The 14015-nt window shown below is 34.9% G+C and overlaps 3 protein-coding genes across 15 annotated transcripts in view; 2 read left to right on the forward strand and 1 right to left on the reverse strand.

Moving 5' to 3' along the window:
- The window catches only part of LOC126719424 (uncharacterized), a 62570-nt gene that overhangs the window by 25054 nt on the left and 23501 nt on the right, over positions 1–14015 (forward strand). The window lies entirely within an intron of this gene.
- The window catches only part of LOC126717544 (uncharacterized), a 111128-nt gene that overhangs the window by 25041 nt on the left and 72072 nt on the right, over positions 1–14015 (forward strand). The window contains exons 1-9 of one of the 4 annotated variants that reach the window (XM_050419336.1): positions 4638–4789; positions 4888–5172; positions 5604–5714; positions 6043–6133; positions 7353–7499; positions 8280–8363; positions 9100–9150; positions 10543–10779; positions 10856–11183. In XM_050419336.1, the coding sequence (XP_050275293.1) occupies positions 4740–4789; positions 4888–5172; positions 5604–5714; positions 6043–6133; positions 7353–7499; positions 8280–8363; positions 9100–9150; positions 10543–10779; positions 10856–10972 (1173 nt within the window). In that variant the 5' untranslated portion in view covers positions 4638–4739 and the 3' untranslated portion in view covers positions 10973–11183. Of the gene's footprint in view, positions 1–4637; positions 4790–4887; positions 5173–5603; positions 5715–6042; positions 6134–7352; positions 7500–8279; positions 8364–9099; positions 9151–10542; positions 10780–10855; positions 11184–14015 lie in introns of those variants that run through there. The other 3 variants (XM_050419337.1, XM_050419340.1, XM_050419339.1) reach the window with 3 other exon arrangements.
- LOC126717543 (putative disease resistance protein RGA3) overlaps positions 1–14015 on the reverse strand; it is a 116085-nt gene that overhangs the window by 18691 nt on the left and 83379 nt on the right. For 2 of the 10 annotated variants that reach the window (XM_050419324.1, XM_050419323.1), the window contains exon 5: positions 12928–13303. The exons of the other annotated variants lie outside the window; for them this stretch is intronic. The gene's annotated coding sequence lies outside the window, so the exon portion shown is untranslated. Of the gene's footprint in view, positions 1–12927; positions 13304–14015 lie in introns of those variants that run through there. 10 annotated transcript variants of the gene reach the window in all.

Genomic DNA, 14015 nt, shown 5'->3' on the forward strand with positions numbered 1-14015 from the left:
TTCCCCAACCAAACTGTCTTTGTAGCTAACTATCTTATAGGGCTGGGTGAAAGCCTTCTCTCCACCACTATCCTTGAACTTTTTCACACTCCTGTTCAATTCTTCTTCTTCCTCGCTTGAACATTGTTTTGCAGATGTTATCTCAACTTCAATCTCCCTTAGTAAATATTGGGTACACTTGGTTTAAGCCTGAATTAGAGCTTCTAGGAATTACTTGATATTAAGTGTGCATTTGGGTTCCAATTAAAATTGGCATTTTGCTTAAAATTTTCTATTATTTTTGAGGCTCACATGAGTCCTGTAGCAAAAAGTTTATTTTCTAGCTTCGGTAGCATATTTATTCACACATGACATGCCTAGGTGTTATTTTATTATTATTATTTTTTTAATTTTATCAAAAAGCTAAGACCAGGACGAGGTATTATTTATGAGTTCCAATCTATTTTTCCTCACTTTTTATTATTATTATCTCCATGTGTAGTTCACTAGCTATTGCTTTTGAGTAGCTGTTTGATTAAATGCCTAAGAGAGATATGGCTACTGCTTTAATGGTTTAATCTTACCAATGAAGCCTGAAACTAGCTGCACATATCAGTGGGTGTGTCAAGATTTTTGTTGATGGAAAGCTATTTAAGCTTTCAACAATGAATCTTCTTTCATATTGTTGTGCTGGAATACATTAGGGATGAAATAATTGGATTTATCTAAACACCCTTATAAGAAGGGAAATCGGCAGTTCTTAACTCAGTTGCCTAAGCAAGTTTTTGATCTGTTATCAGAATTTGATTCTATTTTTGCTACTCCTATGGATCTGCCTCCCTTGAGAGGACATGAGCATCAAATTACCTTAAAGGAAGAAGCTCAAGCAATCTGTTAGAGACCTTACTGGTACCCCTACTATCAAAAAAATGAAATTGAGAAGATTATGAAGGAGTTATTATCTATTGTTTTCATTAGAGACAGTTGTAGTTCTTTTGCTTCCCCTGTTCTTTTGGTGAGGAAGGCTAATAGCTCATGGAGAATGTGTATAGATTATAGAGCTTTAAATCAATAAACCATTAAGGATAAATACCCTATTCCTGTCATTGATGATTTACTGGATGAATTATTTGGGGCTTGTGTGTTTTCTAAATTGGATTTGAGGTTTGGTTATCACCAGATTAGGATGAAGGAGCAAGATATCCCTAAAATTGCATTTCAAACTCATGAAGGTCATTATGAGTTTTTGGTGATGCCCTTTGGCTTAACCATACTCCTTGTAAATTCCAATCTTTGATGAATACTGTTTTCATGCCATTTTTGAGGAAATTTGTTCTTGTTTTCTTTGATGATATACTTATGTATAGTATGACCTTAGATGATCATGTAAGTCACCTTAGATTGGTATTGGAGGCTTCAGCTAAGCACCAACTGTATGCCAAGAAGTCTAAGTGTGTGTTTGCTTGTAAGGAGGTGAAGTTCTTGGGGCACCTCATTTCAATTTAAGGAGTGAAGACTGATCCTAGGAAAACTGCTGCCATGCAGCAGTGGCCTGTTCCTAAGGACGTTAAGGATTTGAATGGTTCATGGGCCTCACAGGGTATTATAGGAAGTTTGTGTGTGTGTGTGTGTGGGGGGGGGGGGGGGGGGTATGGCCAAATGGCAGCACCATTAACTGCTTTGCTGAAGAAGGATTCTTTTTCTTGGACCCCAGAAGCTTCTCAAGCATTTCAGTTACTTAAGGATGCCATGTTTAATCCACCTGTGTTGGCCTTACTATATTTTACCAGAGCTTTCACTGTGGAGTGTGATGCTTCAAGCTTAGGGTTAGGGGCTGTTTTGATGCAAGATCAAAGACCTATTGCCTTCCACAGTCAAGCATTGAAGAGTAAAAACATTGCTCTCTCAACTTATGAAAAGGAATTGTTGGCCTTGGTGGTTGTTGTGAAGAAGTGGACGCCTTATCTGCTTAGTAGGCCATTTGTGATAAAAACTGATCATCAAAGTTTGAAATACTTACTTGAACAGAGGGTGGGCACTCCAACACAGTAGAAATGGATCACTAAACTCCTTGGTTATGCTTTTATAGTGGAGTACAAACATGGTAAGGAGTATTTGGTGGCTAATGCTCTTTCTAGAAGGGATGAAGATCTACCTGGAGCTTCCATAGAACCTTTTGCTACTACTGTTGGCACCTTATGTACAATTTCTTTCCTTACACCAACTTGGCCTTTTGATCTCAAGTTTATTTATGCAGCTGATCCTACTGTCTAAAATATTGTTCAAGCTATTCAGTCTAGACAGGTTGCTTCAAAAGGATTTACTTTCTGTAATGATTTACTATTTTATAAGGGCAGGCTATACTTGGGCCAATTTAATGGTGACTTGAAGGCCAAGGTGTTGCAGCAAGTCTATGATGGTCCTTTGGGGGGTCACTCAAGTTATTTGAAGACTTTTCATAGGCTCAAGAAGGGTTTCTATTGGTCTGGTATGGGGAAGGACTTGAAGCAATACATTAGGGAGTGAGATGTTTGTTAGAAACTTAAGAATAAGACTTGTTATCTTGCTGGTTTGTTGCAACCCTTGTCCATTCTAGAAAGGCCTTAGCTAGTTGTGAGTATGGATTTTGTTGAGGGTTTGCCTAAGTCCCAAATGAAGACTGTGGTGTTTATGGTGGTGGATAGGTTAACTAAGTATGCTCATTTCATCCCTATCTCTCACCCTTACATTGCTGCCAAGGCAGCTAACCTTTATATGCAATTTGTTTTCAAATTGCATGACATGCCTTCATCCATTGTCAGTGACAATGATCCTATCTTTACATCTAAGTTTTGGTTAGAATTGATGAGATTGCAAGGGGTTGTCTTGGCTATGTCTTCTTCCTATCACCCTTAATCCGATGACCAAACTGAGGTTGTTAATAAAAGTTTGGAACATTACTTAAGAGCTTTTGCAGCAGATAAGCCACATTCTTGGGTTGAGTGGCTTCCATTGGTTGAGTTCTGGTTTAACAAAAACATCCATACTTCCATTAAACTTACTCCATTTGAGGATCTCTATGGTTATCCTCCACCCAGAGTTATGGATGATGTGCCTGATATCACTCAAGTAGGGGTTGTGGACTTGCTGTTGAAGGATAGACAGCATCTCTTGTCCTTGCCCAAACACAACCTCAGTGCTGCTCAAGAGAGGATAAAATGGTATGCTGATAAGAAGAGATTGGACAAGTCATTTGCTATGGGGGATTGGGTTTATCTCAAGTTGCAACCTTACAAGCAAGCTTTGTGCAACATCAGAAATAAGGGAAGTTAGTTCCTCAATTCTATGGACCATTCCAGATTCTACAAAAGATAGGATAGGAATCTTATAAGCTGGATTTGCCACAGAGCTCACTCATTCATCCTATTTTTCATGTGTCCAATCTCAAAGCTAAATTGGGCCAATGTGTGTTGCCTAGGCCTACACTACCAACTGTAAATGTTGACTTGATCATCTCCCCCGAACTTGTGTAAATTTTGGTTGACATATCACACCAACTAAGGAACAGAATGATTACTCAAGTGTTAGTGCAGTGCCAAGGTGAGTGTAAGGATGATGCCACTTTGGAAAATTTATTTGATCTTCAGCAAAAATTTTCGCACCTTGTGGGCAACGTGCTTTAAGGGAGGGGGAATTGTTAGGATTGTGTATTAGTTCATTGAATTGAGGGCTGCGGTGGCTTATAATAGTGCTGTTGTATTAGTATACATTGTATACTTGTATTGATTGTACTAGAGTTAGTTGACAAAGGAAGTTGGTAGGTTAGCCAGTTGTACAAGAGTTGGTTATGCACTGAAAGAGTTGGTTATGGCAGATAGTTGCAGATTGTATAAAGGGGATTGGCAGTACTATTATATAATCAATCAAGAATAATAACAATTGTTTCACTCTCTCTCTGTATCTCTCTCTCTTTTTCTAGAGGCCCAGCTGTCCTTGAATTTAGCTACAACATTATGAAAATACAATTGAGTCCTTGCAGTCTTCTACCATGAAACTTATGTAATTACTTTTGTCTAAACACCACATAGTGGTCAAATAACTCATAGGTTGGTGGAATAGGATCACAGTTTGATTATAGGTTGTTAAGATCACTAAAGACAAAAGCAGCATTCCTAAATACCCTATATCTTCCAAATTCTTAACAAAACACATTTAAGTAATGGCCACTGAAATCAAGAACAATTTCATTTTTCCTTGGTTTGATCTTTGGGTTTGGTGTTTCTACAAGGTTGTTTGCAAAGGCCTCATCAACAACAATTTCATGTTTGAAGTTGGGGAAAGAAAAACAACAAATACAAAAAACTTCATGAAAAAAATATAATACATGTGAGTGGGAAGGATTTTCTTGAATTTTTTTGAAAGTTTAGGTTGCATTTGGAACAAGCTTATATTGGACCGCTTCTTTACTATTTATTTTATTTTTCTACTATTTATAACTTCTATTGTACTTTTTGATACTATTCATAGATTTCATTATATTATTTAAGTTAACTCTTAGTTTTATTTACAGTACTTTCCGTAAAAAAATTTCAATTTCACTTAAAATTTTTTTTAAAATTTTTATTAAAAAAAAAAAACTCATATTTTATGGTAGCTACTCCTGACGATGTGTCGAATTGGGCATTCCCCCTCACTTTTTCCTGACGTACTTTCTCCGCAACCAAACAGAAACAGAAACAGAAAAATCTCTCACCTGATTGAATTTCAAAATCACAAATTCCATGGATCTCTTGCTCCAATTCCAACACATCCTCGAATCGGACCCTCTCATGTAAACCTCATATACCACTCATTAATTTTTTTTTTTTTTTTCCTTTATAGCAAAATATTGAAAATTTTACTTTGAATATCATTTTTGGAGTCTTACAGTGATGAAGTTGGATTTGTACACCCGACCCAATTCGCGACGCTGACTGAAGACTCAACAGGCGATGCTGCGATTTCGGATGGTACAACCTTTTGGTGCAGAGATCACAAGCTGGGCGTCTCGACCCAGGCTGTTCTGCCATTGTACAATGCGGCCAAGCGTGCGTTTATTGCGGCAATGGAAGAGTACAAGAGACTCGGCGATGATGGATTGGAGAGTGAAATGATGAAGCATAGTAAGGCTCTCTTGTTGCTCAGCTCCGATTTCGGCACTGCCTGGAACTCAAGGTCTCTTATTAAAATTCAGTTTACTTGTTTGAGTTTTTGATAGAATCGGTAATTTATCATGGTGTCATCTAAATTATGCCCTTCTCCAATGCCACCCTATAGAAAATCGCTCGCTATCTACAGCTGTGGAATTAGTGATACGAATTCAATAGTAAGTTTTACAGGTTCTCTCTTTTAAAATGTAAATCGCTAGGAGTATTTTGTACACACTTCCTGTTTAGATGAGGTATCTACTCCATAAGTTATTATTTGGACAGGCCATGGAGGGGTTCGTGCCTCATATTTGTCATGGAGGGCCTTTCTATAAAAAACTGACTTGACTGCAGACCCTGCTCTGCTCTTGCATAACTTTGAAGTGTATTTGTGTGTATTTTAATTCATTGAATTACTTTTGTATCTACTCCTTTTACGATGTCTTACGCATAATGCAGGAAGCTAGTTGTGTCTAAGAAGCAGCAGCTCTCAATGTATATGGGTGAACTTCTGTTGTCAGCTCTTGTTCTTTCATGTTCACCCAAAAGTGATCAGGCATGGAGTCATAGGTAAAATAGTTTTTAACCGTAAATTAATTGTTTTGTATTGTTTCTACAAAGGACAATATTCACATGTCATTCCTGTTGGTTAGTTTTGCCTTAAGTGATAACATTATCAACTTGATGAACAGAACTTAGGGGGCCAATCTTTCTTTTTATTCTTTAATTGTCTCCTTGCTTGATACACAGGGTTTTGTGTTTATTAATATGATTTTCCACCTGGCTAAAGTTTTTAGTTTTGTTCACATTCCTTTCTAATAGTATTTTTACTTTTCTGCCTGCCTGTTATGGCTTTAAGTAATAACACAGAGTTCTTATGCACATTGTCAATTTGCAGGAGATGGGTAATCAAGTCAATCACTGGAAAGTGTTCAGCTTTGCAAGAGATTTTGGGGAAAGAATCTGAGCTGGTGGAAAAAATAGCTGAGGTTTAAATTCAGTTCAGGAACTCCGTACTATTAAATTATGAAGGTTCACATTTACATTTCATTATTGAAAACCTCCATTCTCACGTTTGCTGTGTTCGCTTGTTTCTCTTAAACACTACCTAGAGCAAACAAGAACTTCAGTTTCAAAAAACAATTTTGGATGAGTACGATTCAAGATTTGATAGTTACTAGGATGCTTCTCTGTTGAGTTATCATTATTTAAGATGGTACAAGGTATCTAGATCTAGTTCACCAAGAAAACACTCAATACCTGTGAACAGAAATAGAATGCATAAGTGTTTACCTGGCTACTGAGATATAGCTGGATTGTATCTTCTTATGTTCTGAAAAATCTAGCTACAAATGGGCAGGTGCATATATCTTGTTGGAGGTGAAACTATTAAGCCTTGAGATTGGAGTTCACAATGCTTTTTTCCCTGAATTAATGTGTTTTGTTCTCAAAAACTTGAGAACTAAATCAAAAATAGCCTTTTCTTTTCTCTGGTTTGGTTATGATTCAGTTCTAGATTTGCCTCAAAGCCAAACAAAACTGACCCATGCACACCTAAAATGCTGCTACATGCCACTGCCTCTGTGGCTGGTTGTCAGCCATGACAATAAGCACTGCTGGCAGCAGATGATCCTAGTAGTTTTTAATCTTCTGGGATGACAAATTACAGTGTTGAGGTTGTATTTGATTGCACAGAAAAAGAGATGAAAATGCAGTTCCTTCTTTTGTCTCCCACCTTTTTTGTGTTATTTTTATTTTTCTTTTGGACCGAAAGAAATTGAGCTCAAGCTGTTGAATGAAGCTTGATGTTGTTAAGCTTTATTTCCAAGGATTTTGCATGATAAAAATTAAACTTATATAGCCTGTCTCTTAAAGAACTGGCATCCCAAATTGAAGGTGGAATTCCCTGTACAGAGTTTGGACCATCTAATTATTCATATAACGGAGTGCATTATGCGATGACCCTTAGGGGAACTACTTTATAGTCTTGCTAGTTGACTACTTGACTTTCTTCTTTAATTAGAACTTTTGACCATATCATTATGCAAATTTTTCTTTAGCTTCTGCAGTTGTCCATATGTATTGGTGGTTTAACTATTGACATTTAGGCTTTAGCACACCTTATTTTGTTGGCATATCAGTCATGCTATGATGTTGAGGGAGAGTGTTCCAGGAAGAAACCTAACACTGTTTTAAGTTGGCTTGCAGAGATCAAAAATGAACTATCGTGCATGGAACCATCGTTGCTGGCTTGTTTCATACATGACAAGAGAACAGGTGCTACATGAGTTAAAGAAATCCAGAAATTGGGCGGGGTTGCATGTTGCTGATAATTGTTGCTTTCATTATCGCAGAGTGAGTTTTCTTATGAATTTGAACGAGCTACAATTTAAGTTCTGTGTCCTCACACCCCCTGCCCCCCTCCTCAACCTTTTTCCAAAAAGGAGAAATCTGGTAATCATGCATAGACTAGGGGATTCCCACTTTCCTCGACACAAAGTTGGGGTTGTAAAAATTGGAAAAATATACACCAAACCTTTGAAGGATGTGGTTCGAGTTCACCATTCCTATTATTTCTAGGCTTCCAGTCTTTCAGAATATCTTAATTTTGCTAGCAATATGTCATCATTAGTTTATTTCATTTAATCTATAAAACTTTAGATGTTTGCAGCATGACTTCTGGTTGTGATAACCGGTTATTTTCTGTTGCTTAACTGATTGAAGAACCATTTACGGTCACTAAAAGAATATGCCAATGCTTGGGGCAGCTGGACTTTTAATTTTCTTTTGATGGTTTCACAACTATTTTTTTCTGAAAATGCATTGATCCCTAAATGAGATGTTCTTAATCAAGAAAAAAACGACATTGTTTAATTTTAAGGTGGAGGAGATAGTTTCAACCATTGTAGCTGTATATGCTTTTGTATTCCTAGAGTGATAAGAACAAAAGGCTGGACAGGAACACCATATTCTTCAAGAGAAAAAAAAGTCATTAACCTCAAGTGAGAGAAAGATAGTGCTAATGTGCTTTAATTATCTTATTTGGAGTAAGGCACTTATAATTTCTTACATGCTGACTGTGATGAGCTGGGATTTCCATACTTATCTCAATGTAACTTGCAATCAAATTTGCAGCGGCTAATACTCCGGATTTTGAAAGACTCAAAACTTGAAAATGCATCCCCTGGTTACTCTGTTGAAGTTTCTGAAGTATGGAAGGTGAAAATATTTTTTAACGTCTATGCATCATTACAAATTTTATTCATTTCTACAAGCAAGTTTGCTCTATATGTTCTTATCATTATGAATTGTATTCCATTTCTCCCTTCTCTCATTCCTCGGATCCTTATATGAGTGAATGTCAGCTTCAGGACAGTATTCTTTTTCTAATTTACTTTAGTTGAGTGATCTAAGTGATTTCATTCATAAGTGTTGGTGTATGTCTTGTATTCTTCCCGTACTTGGGTTGCACCCTTTTGCGCTTTATTAATGAACCTTTTACTTATAAAGAAGTTGCTTAGGAACCATAATTGGGTTCAACTTTTTTGTTCTGCTTCGTTTGTAGGTTTAAATACTGAGATAAATTGGATTATAAAGTTATAATGCCACTTCCTATTAGGTTAAGCTTTTGGGTATCAGTGGCATTATTGATTCATTTTTCTTAATAAATAAGCACAGTCTTTATGGGTGATTGCATGTGCTACACACTACATGAAATAGAAATGGGGCTGGGTGATTCAAAAACAATGTTAGTTAAGCACTAAGACACTAATGTAAAATCCTTTCATGCCCAAAAGCATATTCTCTTAATTATATAACTGCTTTTAGTTACAACTGCTTTTACTTATTGTTTTAGGATTTGTAGATTGCAACTGTGCTTTTTAAGTGTCTTGAATATTTATACCAAGTTTTGTTTTTTTTTTTTTTAAATGTCCTGACATTGTTGGTGTGACAGGAAGAGCTCGATTGGAATGAAATTTTGATAAAGTGTTACATAGGAAGAGAGGTATCTGCCCTTAACTCAAAACAGCTCAACTATGCCTTAATCCTATTGGTGATGAGTTTATGGAACCTTCTCAATTTTTTTTCTTTCTTTTTCTGATAAGTTTGATCAAACCTCTTCAACTAATACAGCTCTGCCACTTGTATTGTTTTCATTCATTCTATCATATCTGAAATCATACTCATAGTCGCTTCTCTTTACCTAATTATCATACACTTCTTCATTATGTCTACGTATGTTATTTTCGGACTCCCTCTACCTCTTTTTACTCCTTCAACCCGAATTAAAAAAAAAAACACCCCTAGCATGTAATTTTTTCTTTGGACTGACTATAGTGGCACATGGGTAGGATATTTTTTGAATTTTTTTATGGATAAAGTTTAGTTACAAAATTAATTTTAGCCTTAGGCCACAACTTTACTCAATAAAATAAACATTACTACATATTTTGAAAATCTAACCATTGAATTGCATGTTCTTTATACTCTTAATACACATGTTAAATTTTGTGTCAATCAGATATTATTTACTATATGATCTATAAGCTTATATTTTATGCATAATTTTAAACTACAAAAATTTGAAAATTAAACAATTTATTGATGATATAGCTATTGATTTTTAATTTTCTAGAAATTTTGCAAGTACGGAGGATATAAGAAGATGTAATCTAATGATAGATTTGTCAAAATTTACCTCTAATAAAAAGATATTGAGTTCGGTTGTAATCTTAAGTTACAACTAATTTTGTAGTTAAATTTTTTCATTTTTTTATTATTAATCGGCAGACCCTTTATATAGGAGATGATTTTTCTCAACCCTGAAATTGGTGGGGTTAAGCTTGGTAATTGTACAAAGATCTGAAAAAGGATCTGTAATCTTCCTGTCACCTTAATGTTTGCAGATTGCACCGTGATAACATTGATAATCTGTACTAACTACACATTGTCTAGCCAAATCCAATTCTCTCGTTTGTGGATTCTTCCCCCAACTAAAGAAGATATCTGATTGTTGTATTGTTTTGATGCTGTTATCCAGGAATCAACTAAATACCCATGGTCTTTGTTTTACACTATACTAACATTTCAAATACATAACAACCCCTCACCCCTAGAAAAAGAAGTATTTTTAAGAACTGTAGTCCACCAACATATGAGTTATTGCATTATGAGACTTTCTTATTGCAGTACCTTTTTTCATGATGTCATTTCTTCAATCAAAGAAATGGAGTCTATCTTTGTAACAAGAAATTTTGTGGTCAGATCATATATTAAAAGAAAAAGAAAAAGAAAAAAAGAAAAGTGGTTCCATGCGGGTGCTTGACCTTTTTTTAAGTACTCCATTAACGATCCTATTATTTAAGAGTTTTTATCTAATAACTTTCATTTCAAACAGGCACTTTGGCTTCATCGCCGCTTCCTTTCTTTGTGTTGGATGAAGCAATTTGCAACCAATCTCCATGATGTATCCTCCCATTCTGAGCTAAAGATCAGCACAATTAACAGCTTCAATTCCTTTATTGATAATGAGTTGCATCTCCTCAACTCTTGCTCAACTGTTCCGGATAATGACTTCGAGGATTTCCAAGGGCAAGCCACATATTCTGCCACTTACATATTATGGCTGACAAAGGTAAATTATCTTTTGTCTTTTTAATTTCCATTTTGTCCTGTCGGCTAGATGATTAGATTTTCGTTATGTGCATCAGCAATTCCCGGAGGTTTGGTTTGAATTCCAAGAGAAGCTTACAATAGGAAATCTGAAGACTATGTTGAGCAAGGTGTGCCCAGAAAGGTCATTCCTTTGGGATTCTTTAATAGATTAGATGGAAACACTTGACTAATTTGTGAGGGAGTAAACGTTATCTTTGACCCTATTTGACAGTTCTCATCTTTTTTTCTTTAATTCTTTTACCTTTTTTTCTTTTATATTTTATACCTTCTTTTTCTTCTCCACTCTTGCTGATTCATGTAGCGATGATATTAATAATGTATATTATTTGGTTTTCAATTTATACTTTAAAATGGTGTAGACTATGTGAGTATGTGATGAACACTTTCGGTATATTTATTTTGTATTATAAAAATATATTATAAAATTAATAATTATCCTAAAATGGTATATTAAAATAAATTGATATCACAATATTTCATTTGAATAGACAAACTAAAACGATCATTAAAACAGAATTGATAACTTTGGTTTTCTCATGGTTGACAATGATTGAATTACTAAAAGTAAACTAAAAAAATTAAGAGAAGATAGTGAACAAATAAATAAGGTATACTTGGATGTGAGTTGGGTAGCATAACAATTTATTAAGACCAAGTTTCTTTGTAATAAAAATTGTGGCTATCAAACGGCATATCCAAATATGCCATTGAACGATGATCACAAATAGTGAGATCAACGGCGGGAGGGATGCAACACACTTCAGTGTTTCTAGTTTGATCATCTCTCTCTCAAACTAACCTAAGCTTCTCTCCCTTCTTTCCATTGGGTTCAGATTATTAATTTTGGTATTTTAAATTTCATGTGCGTTTTTTGTTAGTATATTAATGGTAGAATAATTGAGGTATTAATTTGGCATGTGTAAAGCTCATAGAGTAAATTGACCAAAATAAAAGTTTTTCAAAGTGTAATGGCAACCACCTTAAAGCTCAAGGGGCGTGCATTTTTACCACAAATTTGTACTCAACATACAACTTTTGCTAGCAAGCCTTTTTGCAAGTAATTTGTTGATTAGTGTAGCAATCATTGATGACATGCAAATTTGTTGTGTTTAGTAAAATCTGTTGTAATTGATCAAGTTGAATAAATATTATCTATTAAATGTTGTAAGTGTGGCAAATTTGAGTTAAAACACATTTTTGATGTAATTCAATCCTTAGTTTTTAGCGTCTAAATTAGTATTCAACTTCAACTAGTTTTAAGACGCTCGAAAAATGCTCAAGATCAGGGAAGCTTTGCTGCCTCGACTATGGGCTTGACTCCATGTGATCGATCATGCTTTAATGAAGCTTGACTCATGCTTGACATAACTTAACCGATCAAGCTGTGGGATTTTAGAAACAGAATTTTCAGTTTTAGCCCATGATGACTTGACCCATATGGGACCTATGCACTAAGATTCCCAAAGGTATAAAAGCTTAATTTAGAGCCATCATCATAAGTGAGAGATCACACAGATTAGGTTATTGACGCCAAAAGAAATTCAAATCATCTTGCTACGTACTAATGCTCATATGGATTATTATTTAATTTTTTATTCTCCTTAACCTTCCAGGAATTCCTTTGGATTGCAAAATTCCTTTAGATAGCAATCTATCTGATAGATCTGAGATGAGATAAGTTTTGTAGCAAAGGAATAGTTTGCAAATCTAGAAGGTATTTTTTATGGTAAGCTACACATGTAACCAGTGCGTCTTGAACCCAAAATATCACTCTTGAACTTACTCTGACAAGGAGAGTAAGTACCATTTGTGCTACAGCTCATTAGCAAGTTCTTTTTATGATCTTTACCTCTTTATATTTGGTCAAACATTCATAATATCACCACGAGGCATGGCATTCTATATACGTCACGTGCAAACTATCTTAACTGAAAAATAAAGAAAAATATATTGTTGGGACATTAGAAGTTCTAAAATGTTCACGTTTTGTCTAAATTGAATAATTCAGACATTAGTAAAATAAAAATCATGCAAGCAATCAAACATGAAAACTCACACCATATTTTACGTGAAAACCCCCTATTGTAGAGTGAAAAACCATGGGACAAATCCAAATAAGTCACTATAATCAAATAAAGATTACAACACTTAAGATAATGCTTACAACTTTAGTTCTCAACAAATCAAGAAAAATATAAGAAGTTTAAATCTCTAGGATTAAATATAATGTCACCACAAAAAACCAGAACCTGATCAAGTACTTACCTCACTGTCATGTATCATTATGTGATATAATATGCAAGCTATACTACCATTATGAAAACCACCATGAAAAAGTGAATGCTGTAGACAGTTTCAAAGGTGCCACTAAAACTTCCTGTTTTCCTTATTATGGTGCTAAATAAATTGTCAGTAATTTGCATGACCATTTCCCTCTTAAGCAAAATGCAGTTGCCCATATGGACCATAGTTTAGAATTCAACCTGCAATAATAAACAAGTTGAAGGAATAAGAGAATAAAACAGATAGCATAAGACAATTTTGTCATGATATGCAGGTAAGATTATGTTGTAGTATGAAACATACACTCTAGTGCAACTTCTAGGATCACTACCTCCATAAAAAATAGCTCAGTGTTTGTTGGCTACAGTTTGTTTGGCATTACCCATTTTCTTCTACAGATTTTGTAATAGCAAAAAATGAAAGCCAATTTCCATTTTCACTAAATTTCATTCTAATTTTTTTTAGAAAGTATACAATGCTCTAATTCATAATTAATCTCTTAAGAAAAGAATCAAATTAAGATTACAGCCCAGTTTTAAGGAACTTTCTTTTCAATAGGTTGAATATATATAAAGGTAAGCTAAAGGCTAATTCGACAAATGCTAAGCATTTTCTGTTTATGCATTGCATTAGATGTAACTAAGCATATTTTCTGTCCATGCAAAATCTTCACGTAAATTATTAGCCACAGGCCCAAATAAATCAGACTTGTACTCTTGCTATGGTTTGGCCTTATTCCTAACTACATTAGTCTGTGTCTAATACTAAAAGTTTAAATTGCAAGCATATCTTGAATTTTAATTTTAAAGATTTGCAGAAAAGTAAAGGCAATGATGGATAAACTTTTGTGGTGCATTTTAAAAGGAAATTTGATTACTAATTCAGAGATAAAAGCAAATAAAATAGAGTACA

Source organism: Quercus robur, chromosome 3, assembly GCF_932294415.1.
Source record: "Quercus robur chromosome 3, dhQueRobu3.1, whole genome shotgun sequence".
Classification (NCBI taxonomy): domain Eukaryota; kingdom Viridiplantae; phylum Streptophyta; class Magnoliopsida; order Fagales; family Fagaceae; genus Quercus; species Quercus robur.